Below are 21,670 nucleotides of genomic sequence, written 5' to 3' on the forward strand. Positions count from 1 at the left end.
AAATTTCATATATTGAAAAAAAAAAAAAAAGAATAGAGTGGTGATTGCCAGTGCCTGGAGGGAGGGGGAAATGGGGAGATGTAAGTCAAAGGGTACAACTATAAGAAGAGCAGGTTCTGAGGATCTAATATACAGCATGGTGACTATAGTTAGTAATACAGGATTACATACTTGAAATTTGTTAAAAGTAGATTTTAAGTGTCCTCGCTGCAAAAAAAAGAAAAGAAAGAAGAAAAGGAAGAAAGAGTTAACTGTGTGAGGTGGTAGATGTGTTAATTACCTTGATTGTGGGAATCATTTCACAGTGTATGTGTGTATCAAATCATCATGTTGGGTGCTACATTTTATATGTTATATTTGTTAATTATTCAATAAATCTGGATTGAAAAAACTGGATTCAGCTATCATCTGGAGGAGTTCAAATTCTTAGTTTTGGGCTATGTGACATATTTTTTTTGTGTTTGTTTGCTTTAACTCCCACAACCTGTCATTCCTGAGACCCTTCAAGGCGATAAACAAGATGAGTTGTACTGTGCATATGACCTGTCATAACTGTCCATTTGAGTAAGGTTACTAGTCAGCAAATGTCTGGTAACTTAAAAATTTCTGGTTTATTGTGTGTGATTCACTTGTCTGAATGAAGTACTATGAAATAATAAAATTTCTTTTTAAAAATTAAAAAATTCAAATAAGCAGATTGTAGTATAATCATTCAGTGGAACCCTACATGGTAATAGGGAATAATGAAGTATCTGTCTATTCAGCAATGCAGGTGAACCTCAGAAGCATCACGTTAAGTGAAGGAAGGAACACAAAAACATGTGTGATTACATTTATATGAAATTGTCACAAAGGGAAAACTGTAGTGACAGATCAGTTGTTCCTGAACTTGGAGAGAGGAGAGGATTGACCTCACAGGGCATGAGGGAACTTTCTGGGGTGATGGAAATGTGCTACATCATGATTGTGGTTGTAGTTACACAGTGTATACATTTGTCAAATGTCATACATTGTACATTTAAAATTGGTAAACCCCTAGCCAGACTTCTCAAGAAGAAAAAAGATAGGAACCAAATAGATAGATAAAATCACCAATTAAAGAGGACAGATCACAACCAACACCATAGAAATAAAACAATTATAAGAGAATACTATGAAAAATTATATGCCAACAAACTGGGCAATCTGGAAGAAGGCAATCTGGAAGAAATGAACAAATTCCTAGAATATCACAAACTACCAAAACTGGAACAGGAAGAAATAGAAAATTTGAATAGACCCATAACAAACAAAGAAATTGAATCAGTAATCAAAAATCTCCCAACAAATGCAAACTGGTGCAGCCACTCTGGAAAACAGTGGGGAGGTTCCTCAAAAAATTGAAAATAGAACTACCCTATGACCCAGAAATAGCACTACTAGGAATTTATCCAAAGGATACAGGAGTGCTGATTTATAGGGGCACATGTACCCCAATGTTTATAGCAGCACTTTCAACAATAGCCAAATTATGGAAGGAGCCCAAACGTCCATCAACTGATGAATGGATGAAGAAGATGTGGTTTATATATATAATGGAATACTACTTGGCAATGAGAAAGAATGAAATCCTGCCATTTGCAACAACATGGATGGAACCAGAGGATATTATGCTAAGTGAAATAAGTCAGTCAGAGAAAGACAGATATCATATGTTTTCAGTCATATGTGGAACTTGAGAAACTTAACAGAAGACCATGGGAGAAAGGAAGGGAAAAAATAGTTTCAAACAGAGAGGGAGGCAAACCATAAGAGACTCTTAAATACAGAGGAAAAACTGAGGGTTGATAGGGCGGGGGAGGGGGTGGGGGAAAGGGGAAAATTGGTGATGGGCATTGAGGAGGGCACTTGTTGGGATGAGCACTGGGTGTTGCATATAAGTGATAAATCACAGGAATCTACCCCCAAAACCAAGAGCACACTGTATATGCTGTATATTAGCCAACTTGACAATAAATTACATTTTTAAAAAATTTCCCAACAAACAAGAGTCCTGGGCCAGATGGCTTCCCAGGGGAGTTCTACCAGACATTTAAAGAAGAGTTAATACTTATTCTTCTCAAACTGTTCCAAAAAAAAAAAAAATAGAAATGGAAGGAAAGCTTCCAAACTCATTCTACGAAGCCAGCATTACCTTGATTCCAATACCTGGCAAAGGAGAATTACAGGCCAATATCCGTCCCTGATGGACCTGGATGCAAAAATTCTCAACAAGATACTAGCAAATTGAATTCAGCAGTACATTAAAAGAGTTATTCACTATGATCAAGTGGGATTTATTCCTGGGCTGCAGGGATGATTTAATATTCACAAATCAATCAACGTGATACACCACATTAATAAAAGAAAGGATATGGGGCACCTAGGTGGCTCAGTAGGTTGAGCATTGGACTTTGGCTCAGGTCATGATCTCATGGTTTGTGAGTTTGAGTCCCACATCGGGCTGTCTGCTGAACCTGCTTTAGATCCTCTGTCCTCCTCTCTCTCTGCCCCTCCCCTTCTCATGCTCTCTCTCTGAAAAATAAATGAAAACATTAAAAAAATAAAAGAATAAGAGCCATATGATCCGGTCAATAGATGCAGAAAGACCATTTGACAAAATACAGCACCCATTATTGGTAAAAAGTCTTAACAGAATAGGAATAGATGGAACATACCTCAACATCATAAAGGCCATATAGGAAAGGCCCGTAGCTAATATCATGCTCAGTGGGGAAAAACTCCTTTCCCTTATGGTCAGGAACAAGACGAGGATGCCCACTTTCAACATTACCATTTAACATAGTCCTGGAAGTCCTAGCCTCAGCAATCAGACAACAAAAAGAAAGGGTATACAAATCAAGGAAGAAGGCAAACTTTCACTGTTTGCAGATGACACTGTACCTATGTAGAAAATCTGAAAGACTCCACCAAAAAATTGTTAGAACTGATACATGAATTCAGCAAAATTTTAGAATATAAAATCAATGTGCAGAAATCTGTTGCATTTCTATACACAAATAACAGAAAAATCAAGGAATTATTCCTATTTACAATTGCACCCAAACCAATAAGATACCTAAGAATAAACCTAATTAAGAGACAAAAGATCTGTACTCCAAAAACTACAGAAGACTTATGAAAGAAATTGAAGAGGACACAAAGAAATGGAAAAGCATTCCATGCTCACGTATTGGAAGCACAAACATTGTTCTTGTTGCTTGTTACCCAAAGCACCCTATGCATTTAATGCAATCAAAATACCACCAGCATTCTTTGCAGAACTAGAACAAACAATACGTTTCTATGTAAAATTTGTATGGAACCAGAAAAGACCCTGAATAGCTAAAGCAATCCTGGAAAAGAAAAAACTGGAGGCATCACAATTCTAGATTTTAAGCTATATGATAAAGCTGTAGTCATCAAGACCATATGGTATTGGCACAAAAACAGCTCAATAGAACAGAATAGAAAACCCAAAAATGGACCCACAGCTATATGGTCAAGTAATCGTTGACAAAGCAGGAAAGAATATCTAATGGAAAAAAGACAGTCTCTTCAACAAATGGTGCTGGGAAAACTGGACAGCAACATGCAGAAGGATGAAACTGGACCACTTTCTTACACCATACACAAAAATGAGCTCAAAATGGATGAAAGACCTAAATGTGAGATAGGAAACCATCAAAATCCTAGAGAACATAGGCAGCAACCTCTTTGACCTTGGCTGGAGCAACTTACTGGACACATCGCCAAAGGCAAAGGAAACAAAAACAAACATGAACTATTGGGACCTCATTAAGATAAAAAAAACTTCTGCACAATGAAGGAAACAATAAACAAAACTAAAAGGAAGCCTACAGATTGGGAAAAGATATTTGCAAATGACACATCTGGTAATGGGTTAGTATCCAAAATCAAAGTCAACACTCAAAAAACAAATAACCCAGTTAAGAAATGGGCAGAAGACATGAATAGGAACTTTCCCAAAGAAGGCATCCAGATGGCTAACAGACACATGAAAAGATGCTCAACATCACTCATCATGAGGCAAATACAAATCAAAACCACAATGAGGTATCACCTCACACTGGTCAGAATGGCTAAAATTAACAACACAAGAAACAACAGGTGTTGGTGAGGATGCAGAGAAAGGGGAACCCTCTTGTACTGCTGGTAGGAATGCACACTGGTGCAGCCACTCTGGAGAACAGTATGGGGGTTCCTCAAAAAACTAAAAATAGACCTACCCTGCGATCCAGCAATTGCACTATTAGGTATTTACCCAAAGGATACAAAAATACAGATTCAGAGGAATATATGCACCCCAGTGTTTATAGCAGCATTATCAACAATAGCCAAACTATGAAGAGAGCCCAAAGGTCCATCAACTGATGAATGTATAAAGAAGATGTGGTATACATGATAAACACACACATACACACACAATGGAATTGTATCCATACATACAGTTGTATACATACAATGGAATATTACTCAGCCATCAAAAAGATTGAAATCTTGCCATTTGCAACAACATGCATGGAGCTAGAATGTATTTTGCTAAGTGAAATAAATCAATCAGAGAATGACAAATACCATATTATTGCACTCACATGTGGAATTTAAGAAACCAAACAGACCATGTGGTAAGGTAGAGGAAGAGAAGAGAGGGGAACAAACCACAAGAGACTCTGAGAGAACAAACCGAGGGTTTATGGAGGTAGGTGGGTGGGAGATAATCTAGATGGGTGATGGGTATTAATGAGGGCACCTGTGAGCACTGAGCGTTGTATATAAGTGATGAACGACTAAATTTACTCCTGAAACCAATATTGCACTGTATATTAACTAAAATTTAAATTTTAAAAGTATTCATAAAAATTTGTGGATTTTATTATACATAAATTATATGTCCCTAAAACTGTGGTGGCAAGAATGTATAAGCAAGTGTAAGTCTATAGCTGAAGAGAATGAGGAACATTTATGAGATTAGAAAGCTCAGAAAATGTTTGGAATGCAGGTTAATGGATGAAAGAGCAGAGGATGTAATAGTTCAATGGGAGCCAAGTTCACATCATAAAATAAACTCCAGGAAGGATTCGATTTAAGCTCTTAGGAAAGGAGTAAGAGAGAAGGTTTGCTTGATGGTGCCAGTTCACTCTGCCATGCAGATCAGTTGTGGAGAAAGAAAAGTCCTGGTGCCTCACCCCGACTTCCTGCAAAGAATTGCACAGACTGCCTGGGGAAAATTGTGGCTGCCAATGCATGTGACAGGTCCTTCCCCCACCCCCCCCCCAAGTAAGCCCCTCTAAATCCTGGTACATGGGGCTCCCAGCATAAGGCCTGGCTTCCCTGTCACACACCCGAAAATAAAATCTCTCAAATAGATCTCTTTTATGTAGACAAAGGACCCAGAAAAGCTTCCATTCAGCAGTGAAGACTATGGAGGACGAGGGTCTGACTCAACATAAGAGAAAAACAGTTGGAAACAGTACATCTTTCTTAAATATGAACAAAGAACCAGAGAGTAACAAGAAAAAATAAATAAGAAAAAGACTAAAGATAATATGTGAACTGATAAATTACAGTATTTACAATGATTTGAGAAAATTCTGCAATTACCAAAAAAAATGCTGGTGGAAAATTCTGATCCATATTACACTTTGTTTATTTCTGTTGTAGTATTTTGTAGGCTATGCTTTGTGTTATAGATATTTCTGCTCATGTCTGTCTTACCTCACAAGTCTATATGCTCCATGAAGACAGGAACATGGTTGTGATCTGTGATTACTGAGTGTATTTAAAGTTGGTAGACAGCCAGTTCTCAGCATGTACCTTGGAACTGCCTTGGGCTCAAATTCCTAGTCTGGTGACCCCTGTTGGCTGATTGTGGATTGTGTTTATGAGACATTTGGGTTTGCTTGGTTTCCAAGGTAGAAGAGCTAGAGGCCAACCTTGATGGGTTTTTGTTTATTCTAGCTAATTTAAAAATTAAATAGTTCTAATGGTTTTTTTCAGTCTCCTTGTATACAAGAATATAATCACACCATTTTTTAAAATGTATATCTTGTTTTTTGATGAATCCAGGGGCATCATGTGAAAGCTCAGGCTCTTTCTGGATTGGGAAGAAGTAAGGAAGTGTTGAAGGAGTTTCTCTACTGCCTTGCTTTAAATCCTGAGTGTAACTCTGTGAAGAAAGAAGCACAGAAGGTATGATTTTCTTTAAATGACTTTCTTCTTTAAGTCTCATTTATATAGCCCTTGTGTCCATGCTAGTGACTCCTGTCACATAAACAAGAAATATAATTCTGAATATTCATAACAATATGATTAAAAACACACAGGAATAATGATGAGTTTCATGCACTTGGTAACTTTCATCCAGGGATAAAGCACAGTGAGATGGCTTTCGTATAGCTCTGTTCTGCTGAAATAATGGCACGTGCTAGTGAGGGAGGATCCATGTGTGAGACTGGAGAAGCAAAGTGAGTTTCCTTAGAGTGGTAATTTCAAACATTATAGTTTGTATAGGAGCCCTATAAAAGACATTGTGATAATACGCAAAATATACCAGTCTAGCTGCATAGGTTGACTTGAAAGTTTTAGCAAAGCTTCACCAGAACAATGCAGAAATATCTTCTCTCTTATTCAGGTCTTTAGCCCAGTCTTCTTAGAAGTCACTGAGTCACACTTACTGTAAAAGAACCTGTACAATAGTTACAGTCTTAGCAGGTGCAGTGACCAGCAGTTCTTGTTTTTATGTCAGTGTTTCCCTATTTTAACGCTATTGCTGACTTCTACCACACATTTACCTTGTAATTTCCACTTTCCAGTCTAGTTTTATTTTTGGCAGCAAGGAATAATGAATCTATTCTTCCTTCTCCATTTTAAAGCACCTTAGATATTTGAGATGGACTGTTATCTTTGTCTCAAGTCTTTCTTTGGCCTGAACATCCTTACAGGGTAGTAAGGTTTCCTCCTTTGGATACATTTAGTGTACCCCAGCATCCAAATCTGACAACTATAGGGGTCACCTTTCACCTTCCCTTGTGTTCATTTCATGAGGCATGTTTGTTTTTAGCCTAATACCATCACACCATTGGCTCATAGTTAGACAAAACACCTACATCTTTTTTGTTTGTTTTCAGTGAGAACCTTGTAGCAATATTTTTTTTATCCTTTTATCATGCAGTCTGTTGGTCTTCGCTAATGCTGTCAAATCATCACTTACTGGTTTTGGCCGTTGTTTCAACTTGTCAAAATAACATTGAATCTTAACATTGGCTTTTCTAACTATCACTGCCTGCTTTGTTCCACCTGCACATTTCACAAGAATGTTAAAATGCGTCTCAACTGCTTTTTACAACAGCATCATAGGAAATTCAGCTTGAGCTCAAAATTAAGCAGATGTATAAAGGTCCCAGGACCAGAATCTAGATCTTGTGGTGCTTCTTGTCAGTCTGGTGCTATTTCAGATATGATGTTTTTCCCTGTAGCATTCTGTGAGTGGTAGATGTCTTCTGTCTCACACAGTCCCAAAACAGTGCCTGGTGGTGCCCGTGAAACATGGTATCCTCCCAGGCAGCCTTCTGCTGCTCTAGTGAAGCCCCTCAGAGCCAGTGCTGAGGACATTGATATCCATGCTGAGTGCTGTTTCTTCTTGATACAGCAGTTATGGGTGTGGTGCACTGACCTGTGACATGAAGAACCATGGAGGACTCTTTATTAGGTTTCAGTCACTGCTTTGTACTTCTCTTAAGCCCTTGGATTTCAGCTGAGTCCATGAGGATTGGCAGGACCATCGAGTGATTGGCAGTTACTTCCCCCTACCACCAAAGGCTGGTCTGTGGCTCTTGAACTAGAATTACGGCCCTTCACCTTGTCTTCCTTTTATAGTTCTTTACTAGGTGGCTCTTCCAGTTCTCTTGTAAGTTGAGCAGTCCTCTAGAAATGTCTCAGTCCTGTGGGTGATCACGACTTGGATTTAATTTAGGATCCCTGCAACCTCTAGACCCCACTTTTCTCTCTTAACCATGAGACTTTAGGGGTGATTTTCTGTAGCAGATGTGTAAGGGCCAGACAGAAATAGTGATGCTCATATTTTGTAGTTGGTTAGACTAAAGTGGAAAGGTACTGCTAGCCAAAATGCTTAAAGCATCGATTATGGTTTCAGAAACTTGAGTTTTAAAACATTGGCAATTGGAATATGGTAACTATTCTTTTCAATGTCTTGGATCATTTTGCCCCGTAGTTTCCTTTGGATCTTTAAGGCATACTATGTATTTTTCAAAAGTGTTTTAAAACATATTTTTTTCTTCTTGGAAATTTTATAGGTAATGTGTGAGGTGTTGTTCCCAGCTTCAGAAAATGTGCATCAAAATTTAACACCTTCCATCCAAAGCAGAATATTGAACAGCAGGTTGAAGGCTCAGTGTGCCAGTGATATAAACACCCAGCCTCTGGAAGAAGGTGACAATGCAGGGAGTTCTAAGGTACAAAGTGCATGTGTTTGTCAATATTATCTTGATTAAACTTTATGTAATTCCTTAATTTTCAACATTTACAAGTTATTCAGACTGTGGTGTTATATTAGTTGGAAGTACTTCTCAAGACAGGTTCTAGCTCCTCAACCTGAGAGTTGAACCTTTTAAAGGAAATTGATGGAAGTAATGAAAATGATGCAAAGAAACATGTAGAAAGAAAGATTTAGGACAGCACACATTGGGAACCCCAAGCATCAGGAGACCTGAACTTATTTTGGCTTGGAGAAAAGAAAGCAGAGGGATGATTTGAATATATGAAGACTGATATTCAGTTGATCTGTCTCAAGGAGAATTATTCTGTATTTTACTACAGGAAGTGCAAAGCTCATCTTAGAAGTTAATAGATGAAACCAGTCATGAATGAAGAGTACAATCCTGTTTTTTTCCAAAGATGTCTAAGGAAGGCTACTGCATGAATACAATTTTCTCTTATTTTGTGATTTCTTTAATATTTCGGATTCTTTTTTCCTACTTAACCAGAATCCATCTGAGAGTTCCGATGTGTTCAGAAATACAAATTCTTCGGTTTTGTATTTTATACTGGGTCTGCACTTTGAGGAGGATAAAGAAGTGTTAGAAAGTATCCTTCCAGGAGCACCCAGCACCAGTTTAAAGAGACAATTTCCAAATGATATGGAGGATGTGCATGACCTGAATGCTCCTGGGAAAATTCCCAAAAAAGGTCAGTAAACTGTTTTATCATGGAGTTGTGTGACTCCAGAGTGATAGAATGTTAGCTAATATTCAATGTATTTTTTATTTTTTTAAATTTTTCTTAATCTTTATTTATTTTTGAGAGAGAGAGAGACAGAGACAGAGACAGAGTGCAAGTGGGGGAGGAACAGAGAGAGAGGGAGACACAGAATCCAAAGCAGCCTCCAGGCTCCGAGCTGTTAGCATAGAGCCTGACGTGGGGCTCGAACTCACGAACCGTGAGATCATGACACGAGCCAATGTCGGACACTTAACTGACTGAGCCACCCAGGCACCCCCAATGTTTTCTTTTTTTAAATTTTTACACAGATAGTTTAAAATTAATAATTAAAGGAATATGTCAGCTTTAAGATTATAGAACAATTTAAACGGTTAATCCCACAAGGATTTCATAGTCAAAATGAGGGAAAATTTAGTTATAACTTTACCTTTTATTCAGGTCCACTGTCCAGATAAATTATTGCTGTATATTTTTAATCAGGTTAGGAACTATTCCTTCCTAGCATGATTTGTTACACTAATGTAACACTTTTAGCCAGAGGAAATACAATTATTGCATGCTGGTATCCATATAAGCAGTGTTAATTTTAGCATTTTAAACTTTTTCAGAGGCAGATTCCTCACCTCAAAGGAATATGACCTCTAATGTAGGAGAAGGTCCAGAGCTCTCCATAGATGTAACGGACTTTGAGTGTGCCCTTTGCATGAGGTAGGATGACATAGAATCTGTACAACTCTTTGAAATATCCATCCTTCCTGAATTTGATATCATAAACATAATAGGCTTTTCATTATCAGATAAATTATATATACCTTAGCAATAAATGATTTATTTTCTAAAAATTTGATAAGGAAGCTATAAATGGAAATAGATACAATTGATTTCTACAACAGTAGGGAAATTGTCTTAAGGAATTCTTAGAAAATAAATAGATTATTTGAAAATCTCTTCTGGACAATTTTTGGCTAAAAACTCAGATATATTTTCCAGGTTGCTCTTTGAGCCTGTGACTACACCATGTGGACATACATTTTGCCTAAAATGCCTTGAGCGCTGCCTTGACCATGCCCCGCATTGTCCGTTGTGCAAAGAAAAACTTTCAGAAGTAAGTATTTCTTCTGAAACAAGAATACTGTTTGGCCCCTCTTCTTACCCCTCAGCAGGTGCTCATTTCTTGGGTTGGCTTTGTTTTGACTACCCATTTATTAAAGAAAGTTGGATTTTTCCAATCAGAGATAGGTCTTTTTCCTATTGGATTTCTCAAAAGATACACAGAGGAAGTTTAGATACAGAACCCATTAAACTTCAGGGAAATTTTCAGGCATGAGTATTGAAAACAGGTAACATAATTGGAGCTCTTACTATGCGTTAATTATAAATAATTGAGATAACATTGCTGAATCCTTACCCTATGTTAATCATAAAGGGTTGAGGTAATATAATGGCATACTTAATATGTGCCAAGGATTCGGTCCTTTACTTCATCTCAAGGTGAAGTCATATTATAGTACTTAGTTTTTCTTAGGATCGAAAACTTGATCATTTTTGATACTGGGAAATCCCTTTGGTGCCCTGTCAGTTGCATCTTTTGTCTGAAATCAAAGCCAGTAATACATAAGTTTCCATGAAGGGAAGCTGCTTAGTTATGTCTAACTCAAAAATAAACTGTTTAAATCCATACCATAGGTATGGTAAATACAATAAACAACACTTAAAAGCTTTTAAAAGCTTTCTGATCAACTTTTCACATCATGACTCTGTCAACTATGTGGGCTCTGGTACTTTTGGTGCCACTAACCTTCCACGAAGCAAGTTATTTAACTTCTGGGAGGGCAGTTACCTGTAAAATGATACTACAAATATTTGCCTTAATTACTTCTAGAGATCAAACTCACTAAATGCATTTTAAATACAATCAAGTGTCTTTTTAAAAAAACAAATATACAGTAAAATTTATTTTTGAATTTGATATGGTACAGGAGATATCATACTTACATGAGTTTTTAAATAATTGTGACTTAGTTTACTGCCAAAACTATAATTGAGACCTTTCTAGAGCATTATCTGTACATAGTTTCTTTTAATTGCATACATCCTGAATCTTTCTAAGTTACTCAGGGAGAGCCTGAATAATCATGAATATCATTCATTGTACCATGCACCATGTGTCCTGCTGGTGGATGCTTTTTGAGTCTTTGTAGCAGTTTCCTTCAGCTGTTCCTGTGCAGGTCTACTCCACAGTATTTGCTCTCTCTTCTTGCTAACAGTGGGTAGCATCTGGCCCACTGCCTTGTTGTACCCATGCTTGTCTGGACCGGTGGACCTGGAGGCAGCTTTCTTATTCTCAGAGAGTAAGATGCATGTCTTTATGACCACTGTTTGTAACACAGACCCTTCATTCATGTCTGCGTTCAGTGCTATTTGGTTAGGGGGCTGTGTGATGAACCAGTGCATTGAGGTTGGCACTATAATATAAGCTCCTTAGGGACAGAGATGACTTCTGTCTTGTTTTCACTCTACCTCCAGAGACGAGAACATGTACTAAAGGTTCAGCAAGTCCATGTTGAATCAATGATTAAATGAGTGAATGGCTAAGTGCAAGTTCTGTGTAGATTGCCGGTGTTCCAGAAATTAGAATATAATAAAACAAACTAAAATAATAATAACTTGATCTTTCTTCAATGCAGAAATACTTTGATGAGGTTAGACTTTTTCACATGCGTTATTATAAACACGAATTGTCAATTATCTGTGTATGTGCCGAAGTCTTGGTTGACATAAAGCCAAGTGAAGCAAATTTTATTGTATTACTCTTCAATAAAATGATACCCTAAAAGAACAGTATGAAATACTGATGTCATTAATAATACTAGTTGTGAACTAAGTGAAACTTGTTTCTGCTAGTTACTCCGTTACTGAGGGTCTCAAACACAGTTGTTGTTTCCCAAAGTTGAACTTCTAGTTCTTAGTGGGTTATAGCAACACATGTAGCTTGCTTCATATACTTTGTTTCATGTAGCTTGCAGCCCAGAAATGCAGCAAGTTAACAAAGAAACAATAGGACATTGAAACCTACTGGCGCTGGGGTCCTAGCTGTGCCACTGTCACTCTACACTAGCCCCTTAACCTTTCTGAGACCCATCTTCTGTATTAGTGCATTGTAGATGGTGCCTGTGGGACAGTGCTGTTTTAAGGCCTAACTTAATTTATATGAAGCATCTTCAGCTGGTACCTGATATGTATTCAAATGTTATTGAAAAATAACTGTTATTTGCAAATTCATATGTCTAAGATAAAAGCAGTGCACGCACAGACACAGAATGATAGATCTTCAGCTACGTATAACTCTTTCACCCACTGATCCTAGCACATTTTAATTCAGTTTCCACCTATTTTCCTTCCTATCCAGCTGTAATTCCTTGGTCTGTCAGTTCCTTGCCCAATCCAAATAAAGTCAACTCTGCTTCTTTCATATGTCCGTATAAATAACAAAGCAGAGCTAGAGAAAAGCCACAAAATTGGTAAGATTGGTTTCAGTTTAAATTCACAATCTTAAATCTTAGACTGAAAACATTAGTACTCATCCTTACTATGCTTCTCTAGTAGCTTCAATTTTCTACTTTCCCGGATGAGTATTTCCTGTTTCTCTTCTTTGACAACATATCTACTCACTTCCTCTCCCCTCCCTGACATTATGATACGTGATTGAGAATACAGAAGCCAACTCACTAATCCTTCCTCTGGGTGAACACCTTCTCCTGCCCTTTTCTCAGAGGGGAGGAACTGCCTTGCCCCTCTCCATATCCCAGACTGGCTGACCTCCAAGCTGTCTATCCCCATCCTTTTGTCTTCCCAAAGACTGCACCCCTCTACCTTGTTGTCGACCTTTCCTACTGGGAAAAGAGTGCTTTGTCCTTTGGAATTAATTGCCATCTGATATTAATATTGCCTTTTGTTACAGTTGTTGGCAAGCAGAAATTTTAATATAACTAGTCTGGCCGAAGAATTAATATTTCGATATTTGTCAGATGAACTCTCTGATAGAAAGAGAATTTATGATGAAGAAATGACAGAATTGTCAAAGTAAGTCCTCATGTTGTATATACTTGGTCTTGAGTTCAGATTAAAGAAGGAAATCCTTGTTAACTTAATAGCTTTATCTCAGGTGTTTTTTTTTTTTTTTTTTTCCTCCTTGGCAGAGAAATTAGAAATCCCACAAATAGAAAAAAATTAATTACAGAGACTTATAGAATTTAATTGGGATTATAAGAACTACTTCAAAGGTGTGGCTTCATAAAAAGTATGTAGTTGCTTTTTGTATCTGAATAAGTGGTACTGAATTTTTCAGAATTGAAAGGTATAGTATATAGAAACAAAAGGGAGAGCAGGATTACCACTCAAAATAGGCTTGACAGTTGTTTTTATCTTTTAAAGTGAGCAGAGTTCTGTGTTGTAGCAACTTTTAACTATTGAGGTCTTAAAATTCTGCTATTTTTTATTTAGAACTCACTACTTTTGACTACTATGTAGTTGATGCTTTCATCAGAACTTTTTTCTCTTTTTCTTATTTGTTTTTATTGAGGTGTAATTGGCACATAACATTACATTAATTTCAGGTATGTAACATAATGCTTTGATATTTATGTATATTGCAAAATGATCACCACAGTAAGGCTTAATGTCTATCGCTATACATAGTTAATTTTTTTTTCTTGTGGTGAGCACTTTTAAGATCGATTTTCTTAGCAACTTTCAAATATACAATGCAGTGTTATTAACTGTAGTCACAATGCTTGGCATTACATCCCCAGGACTTACTTATTATGCAACTGGAAACTTGTATCTTTGACTCTTTCACCCATTGCCCGCCTTCCCCCCCCCCCCCCCCCCCCCCCCCCCCCCGATTCCAGCCTCTGGCAACCACCAATCTTTTGTCTGTATCTATGAACTTGGTGTTGTTTGTTTGTTTGTTTGTTTGTTTTTAAGATTCCACATGTATGTGAGGTCTTGTGGTATTCATTTTTCTCTGATTTCTGTTTTTCTGTTTAAAATGTTTACTTATTTATTTTGAAAGAGAGAAAGAGGAAGAGAGAGAACCCCAAGCAGGCTCTTTGCTGTCAGCGTAGAGCCTGACATGGGGCTTGATCTCACAAACGGTGAGATCGTGACCTGAGCTGAAATCAAGAGTTGGACACTTATTTCACTTATGATGGTGCCCTCAAGGTCATCAGAATTTTTTTATAGGAGTCATAAGCTATAACTTTTCTAAGAAAACTAATACAATTCAGTATGTTCTAGCTCATCAAATTAAGTAAGAAAGGCTTGGCAGGAAGCCTGGTGAGTTGAAAACTTTCTCATGTGGTGGGCTTTCTTTTCCCACTAAAGATTGAGGAAGGGAGTGCCTGGGTGGCTCAGTTAAGCATCCGGCTTCAGTTCAGGTCATGATCTCATGGTTCGTGTGTTTGAGCCCCGCTTTGGATTCCGTGCTGACAGCTCAGAGGCTGGAGCTTGCTGCAGATTCTGTGTCTCCCTCTCTCTCTGCCCCTCTCCCACTCATGTTCTCGTTCTCTCTCTTTCTCCCCCTCCCTCCTTCTCTCTCTCTCCTTCCCTCTCTCTCAAAAATAAATAAACATTAAGGAAATTTTTACAAATAGAATAAAGACAGAAGCAGGCTTCAGGGTTTTATTTTATAAATGAGAGAATTGAGGTTAGCTAGCTTTTGCTATTTTACAGTGACTAATACTCCCTTCTGTTTCTGACAGCTCCCACTTCTAAGTTAACATTTTTACTCACCCCACAGTCTGACCAGAGATGTCCCCATCTTTGTGTGTGCCATGGCCTTCCCCACCGTCCCATGTCCACTGCATGTGTTTGAGCCCCGCTATCGGCTTATGATAAGAAGATGCATGGAAACCGGCACCAAACGGTTTGGCATGTGTTTATCTGCTGAACACGCAGGGTAAGAATTGCCAACGTTCAGAGGGTCCTGAATAAATGCATAACCTGTTATTTTTCTTGAAGAACAATTTAAGGTGATGTTGAAAAATTCTGGTGGCTTCCATTACATAACAAAGTATAAATCCAAGGCCATCCATGATGTGATCCCAGCTTTCCTTCTAGCCTCATCTCCTACTTCTTTCTTTCAGACATAATATTTGCTAGTCCATTACCATATTATTTGCTTTTCTGTAAATATACTTCATATCCATACTTCCATGCTTCTGCGTATAAGTCTTTTGTAGTTCATCATCATACAAGCAAATCCAGTCTAACTTTTTAAGATCCAGAAATTTGCTATGTAGGAGCACCTGGGTGGTTTAGTCGGTTGAGTGTCCAACTCTTGATCTCAGCTTAGGTCTTGACCTCAGGGTTGTGAGTTCAAGCCCTGCATTGAGCTCTACATGGGCATGAAGGCTACTTATAGGCAGGTAGTTAGGAGATAGATACATACATACATACGTACATATATGCATACATACATGCATATGTACATACATCTTCCGTGAAACCTCCACCTATACAGCCAGACAAATTTCGGTCTTATAAAAACCCACAGCTCTTAGTTTTGACCTCTCCTCATTTTACATCATTTGTGTAAGGAAGGTGTTCCAAATCGACAGGCAGCTCCTTTCCATGGGCTGCTCTGAGGACTCTGGGAAGGAGACTCCCAACAGATGGGAAGGAATCCCGTCTGTTGGCTTCCTTATCCCCTAGGACTTTGTCATTACTGCATGGTCATGATGAGGTCTCTACATGTAAGTTCTAGCTGGTAGAAGAGGCACAGGTGCTCTGAAAGGATTTGAAGAAAAGGGGTGCTCATCACTATTGTTCATACCTACTGCAAAGGAGGCTGGGAAATGTAGCCCATCCATGTGCCCAGGAAGAAAAGGAGAGTGGATACATAGGACCATCCACTAGCTTCCATAATATATACCTAGGAACAGATCTTTTTAAAGATATGTGTAGCACCTTTATGGAAAAAATTTTACAGCTTTATTGAAAAATATTCAAGAAGGCCTAAATAAACAGAAGTACCATATCCATGGATGCATGCATAGATTCAATGTCATAGTAGAAATGTCAGTTTTACTCAAATTAGTCTCTAAATCTAAAGTAGTTTCAGTCAACATTCCAAGAGAACTTTTTCATGGACTTGTTCAAGCTGACTTTAGAATTATTATGGAAAATCAAAAGACCAAGACCATGATAGTTTTGAGGAAATCAGCTGCGCAAGATGGGAGAACCCTCCCATCTTGTAAATCCTAGTGAGTAGACCATTACAGTATATGGAGATAAGAAACAGATCATTCATATTTGACCCATATTTAGATATAATTATGTGAGAAAAGCAAGCCGCTCATTTTTAAAAGGTGCTCAGAAAATTAGTGGGCAGTCCAAATGTGGAAAATAATCTCTTCTCTGCCTTGCACTGTACACACAAAGTAAACACATGTTATTTACATTCTCAATGTGAAAAATAACATATAAAATCTTTAAGAGAAAATGTTGGAGACTATAATTAGGAAAAGACCTTTTTTTACACAAGATGCTAAGAGCACATAACATAAAGGAAGAGATGAATAAATTTGAATATGTTAAAATTTGATTCATCAAAATCAGCAAAAGCAAAGTGATAAAACATCCAGAAGTTCTGCTTCCACTGAGGATATAGAACACTAAGAAGTGAATTACTCCATATAAAGTATAGGACATAAGTCTCTTGAACCTTGCTCTGGTGAGCACAAGTTGCTCAGGGGAAGTGAGGAAAGGTAAGTCTATCCAGGGAGAGAGTAAACAAAAGTGTGGCTCATCTGTGGCAGAGCCTAAGAGAAGGAGACCTGCAGGTGTGTAGGAGGAATTCAGCTGGATTTTTGGGACCAAGTTCTAATGGCCTCGCGTGGACAAGCACGAGAGTCCAGAAAACCCTGGGAGTTTCAGGTGCAAGGGGAGTTTGCATCCACTCACAAATTCTTGTCCACATACAAGACAGGATGGCTCATTGGAGAGACAGGTTCTGCAGCTGAGATGAGCTTTGGAAGAGCTGGTATTGGAAGACATTTGTCTGCTGATAGTTGGGGCAGCAAGTCCTCTCTTGAAAGGGATCTTCAGGGCACCTCCGTCCATGCCACAGCTATGGATAAGATAGCCCTGTTAGATAAGCAAGAAGAGATTGTTTTATTAGAGATTCAAGTAGAGGTGTCCAACCTTACAGTCATGTGACTTGGGAACCATCACTCATTGTTAGTTTGAAGGCATGTAGTGAAGTTGTTCATTCACTTTAGAATTGGGTAGCCTTGGGTTCAGATCTCAGGTCTGAATCTTACTGTGGCCTTATAGAAGTTGTTTGATTTTTCTAAGCCTTTTCTAAGCCTTTTTGTTTTTGTGCTTGAATGAGCACATATTATAAACTGCTCCTAATAGTGCATGACACATAGTAGGCACAATCGGTATCCTCAGGATACAGATGATAGTTCAAAAGGGTGAGAGTGGGTAAGGTCACACAGGAGAGCTTTGGAGCGAAGATGCCATTGTGGGTGGCCCTGGTGTTTAAGGGACATGTGGAGGAGCCAAGCTGTGAAGGGGTGCACTGGTCGGGGAGGGCAACTGAGAGCAGCAGTGGGTGTTAGGTCAGTGACAGATCAGTAGAGGATATAAGTAGCAGATGGGGTCATGCCAGAGTCATTTGTGACTTCCACTGGGGTTTCAGTGGAACAGAAGCCTGATGGGGAGGTAGGAGATGGAAGGCAGTGACTGTAGATGACTTCCCATAGCCGTTTGTTGGGGACGATAGAGTTGGCCAGCATCAGTGGAAATGAGAGAGGAGGGAGCAGAATCTGTGAGTAGCGTGGGGGCCCAGGCATACTTTGTGCTCTCTGTACCCCCTGCTGGTGCCCTGGCCAAGGGGACTGAGGATCATGTCTCTCTCCACCTCTTAGATCCTTCCAAAGCACTAGCTTGTTTCAATTACTGAGGCACAAGGGCCCTTTCCCCTCCAGCTCTCCCTCAGTGGCCTTGCACACCAGTGTGTTTTGCATTTAACAGAAGGAATCATCTGCAGGTATCTCTTAGAGAAAACAAGCTTGGTGGTCCCATGCAGAGACACCATTTGTTTTGTTTGGACCTCCTGCGTTTTTAAAATCACGTTTTTTTCTCCCGCCTGTCCTGTCAGAATTTCAGAGTACGGCTGCATGCTGGAGATTAAGGATGTCAGAACATTTCCTGATGGGAGTTCAGTTGTGGATGCCATTGGAATTAGTCGGTTCAGAGTTCTAAGCCATCGTCACAGAGATGGCTATAACACAGCCGACATTGAATATCTCGAAGATGAAAAGGTGAGGTTTATTTTCCTGGCGTGTGTTTAGAGGGCCATCGAGTCAATACTGTAGACTTGTCCAGGCCATGCAGTCTTGGTTGCAACTCCTCAGCTATGCTCTTATAGCCCAGAAGCAGCCATAGACAATATGTAAATGAGTTGGCATGACTGGTTTCCAATAAAATGCTGCTTACATATGTAATGAACAGGATTTAATTTGTGCGTAGTAGTTCATCCCTGTTCTAGATACTGGTATTAGTTCAGAATGAGATATAAAAAGTAGCATTTAAAAATACCTTCTAAAGCTAAATATAAAAGGTTTGGCTCTCTTACCCCTTAAGAATTATTTATATACCTAATAGAAATAACAGAACCCATGTTTTGACAAATTAACAAAATGTTTTGAAGGGATTCTCAAAAGATGTGTACAAAGATGTCTCTAGAAGTCTTACTCATTAATGGCCACAAACAAGAAATAGTGCAGATACTCATCAACAGGGGAATGGATAAACAAATTGTAGTACATTTATACAATGGAATACTACTTGGCAATAAAAAGGAAGGAGCTAATGATACACAAAACTATGTGAAGGAATCTCCTAGATCTCTCAATGAACACATCTCTCAACATCCTGCTAAGCCGGGGAAGCCAGATGCACAACCACATGTGCTGTGTGGCTCTATTTATATGCTTCCAAGACCAGGCATCACCTGTCTCTGGTTTTGGAAGGCAGAGACAGGCTGGGGTGAGGGTTTGTAACTGGCCAGAGGAGGGTGTAAGGCCATTGTGGGCCATGGAAATGTTCTCTGTCCTGTTTAGGATGGTGATTCCACTGGTGTGTGTGGCTGGCAAAACTCTGAGCCAGCCAGTGAGATCTGTGCATTTTCTGTATGTAAATTATCCTGCAACAAAAACATTACAACTGTTTAGAAGGAGGAAATCCTTGGAATTACTGTATCCTCTTTTGAATTCTGTCCTTCACATTTAGAACCACACCATGGTTCTCACCGTGGCGAGTGAGAGTCTTTAGCTATCTGACATCACACTGGAAGTTGCTTTGGGGACAGTGCTGTACATTTGTGACGCCCATCAGTAGACCCACACCCACACTGCCAGCACTGCCCCCTTTCCAGCTGCTGTTTCTGGTCATGCTAGGCACAGGGCTACACAGCTCAGAGGAGCCAAGGGCAGCAAGTCAACCCCAGCATCTCAGGAGCAGGGAGTGGGTTTAAAGGATGGGACTGAATGTGATTGTTCTCTGCTGCCTGGGTAACAAATCTGATGGAAGAGTTTACTGACGGTTGTGGATGGCAGTTTTTAGTGGTGTTTGTATTTATTTCAAAACAAGAGCTTACCTAACTACAAATAAAATAATTTTGGTGTTTTTTTTTTAAAGAAAACCCTCTACTACATAGGAATATTTGATTTGTATAAATCAAATTGAGAATGGTTGCATGCATTATAATCTAATTCCTCAGTTTACCCTAGTTTTCAGAGACCCTTGAATTTTATAACCAGAAAGGACCTGAATGGTTTATTCCCATTTTGTAGATGAGAAAACTCTACCCTCTGGAGGCTGTGTGACTGGCTCATGAGAATCAGCAGTGAAGCCAGAACAAACCTGGGTCCCTTGGTCCCCCGCCCAAGCTTTTCCCACTCAGGTGTTCCTCAGTAGGGGTGGGATATACTTAAAATAGTGACTTGGCTGTGAGATAGGCACCCAGCAGTAATGCATGATAAATCTAAGGTATCAGGGCTTACTGCTGCTTAAGGCTAATACAGTGATACAGGGTAGCTGTCATGTTTTCTGGAATATAGTTTGGTGATATGGAATATAATTTTTTAAATGTCTCACTCTTTGACTTGGCAATTCTTCTTCTAGGAAACTATCCTGAGGGAATGACAGCCCCTTCTATCACCACCACTGACAAAAAAACAAACCACTTTTGCATAAATATTTATATTACTGTGTAATATTAAAGTCTATTTTATCTTAATGGTGGAGTAAGTTATAGTGTATCTCTACATGTAGCCATTGAAAATGATTCATAGTAATATGGCATATATGTTCATGTTGTTAAGAGAAAAATCAGGATGTTATGGATAGACAGGATAGGTAGATCTTCACTGTATACAAAAATACAAATTTCTATGTTGAGCATATATCATGTTTATAAAACACTGATGAATTATCTGAATACTAAATGTCCCAGCTCCACTTACCAAATACGGCAGATGATCACTATATTTCGTGTGCTAATAATGAATTGCTAAAATGGTCATCCCTCTTTCCTTGATCAGGTGGAAGGAACAGAGTATGAAGAACTTACCAGTCTTCATGATTCAGTATATCAGCAGTCAGTTTCCTGGTTTACTTCACTTCAGGATCACATGAAAGAACAAATCTTAAGCCATTTTGGGTTGATGCCAGACAGGGAGTCTGAGCCTCAGGTATATTCTCCTTATTTCTTTTAGAATGCTATTATTTCCTGCTGTATGTTAAGACACATTATTCTGAAGGAAAATTTGCCCGTGCTGTGCTGTGTACTCCATTGTGATCACTTATGAACGGGTTCATTTGTCAACAGCCCAAAGAATCACCTAATGTAGTAGCATGTGCCTTTTGGAGCAAAACAACCAATGCTTTTTGATTAACAATGTGTGAAGGTCATTTATTTTCTATCGAAAATCAGTTTTTTCTGACTGGCTGTTGGCTTTGGTACTTTTACTTCTCTCACCCACTGTTTAAATCAGCTGTTTCAATCTTATGACTTAGTAATAATTTGTGTGTATTGGCATGAACAGTCCATATTTTGCACATACTGTTGCCTTGTGCCTAATCAACAGATGTTGAATAAATGCAGAGAAAATCTAACTCCTGTTAAATTAGGAGTCTTCCTTGCCCTCTATATCCAGTCAGGCTTTCAGTGAACTTGGCTCTGCAAGCAGGGCGTGGCTTCGGGCTGTGAAGCGCTTCTAAGTGTACATGAATCCTTTCTTCCTCCTCCGGGTGACAGAGCCAGGCAGGGATGGCTTAGGCCTATGACAGAGTATAAAGTTCCTTCTGTACAAACTCA

General features: G+C 38.8%; 1 protein-coding gene across 2 annotated transcripts in view; it reads left to right on the plus strand.

Moving 5' to 3' along the window:
• The window catches only part of LONRF2 (LON peptidase N-terminal domain and ring finger 2), a 45,592-nt gene that overhangs the window by 21,337 nt on the left and 2,585 nt on the right, over nucleotides 1-21,670 (plus strand). For both annotated transcript variants that reach the window (XM_015544572.2, XM_042981178.1), the window contains exons 3-11: nucleotides 6,109-6,231; nucleotides 8,355-8,513; nucleotides 9,045-9,246; nucleotides 9,888-9,987; nucleotides 10,270-10,384; nucleotides 13,241-13,362; nucleotides 15,080-15,238; nucleotides 18,449-18,611; nucleotides 20,895-21,044. In XM_015544572.2, the coding sequence (XP_015400058.2) occupies nucleotides 6,109-6,231; nucleotides 8,355-8,513; nucleotides 9,045-9,246; nucleotides 9,888-9,987; nucleotides 10,270-10,384; nucleotides 13,241-13,362; nucleotides 15,080-15,238; nucleotides 18,449-18,611; nucleotides 20,895-21,044 (1,293 nt within the window). The remainder of the gene's footprint in view (nucleotides 1-6,108; nucleotides 6,232-8,354; nucleotides 8,514-9,044; nucleotides 9,247-9,887; nucleotides 9,988-10,269; nucleotides 10,385-13,240; nucleotides 13,363-15,079; nucleotides 15,239-18,448; nucleotides 18,612-20,894; nucleotides 21,045-21,670) is intronic.

Source organism: Panthera tigris, chromosome A3 (assembly GCF_018350195.1).
Source record: "Panthera tigris isolate Pti1 chromosome A3, P.tigris_Pti1_mat1.1, whole genome shotgun sequence".
Classification (NCBI taxonomy): Eukaryota; Metazoa; Chordata; class Mammalia; order Carnivora; family Felidae; genus Panthera; species Panthera tigris.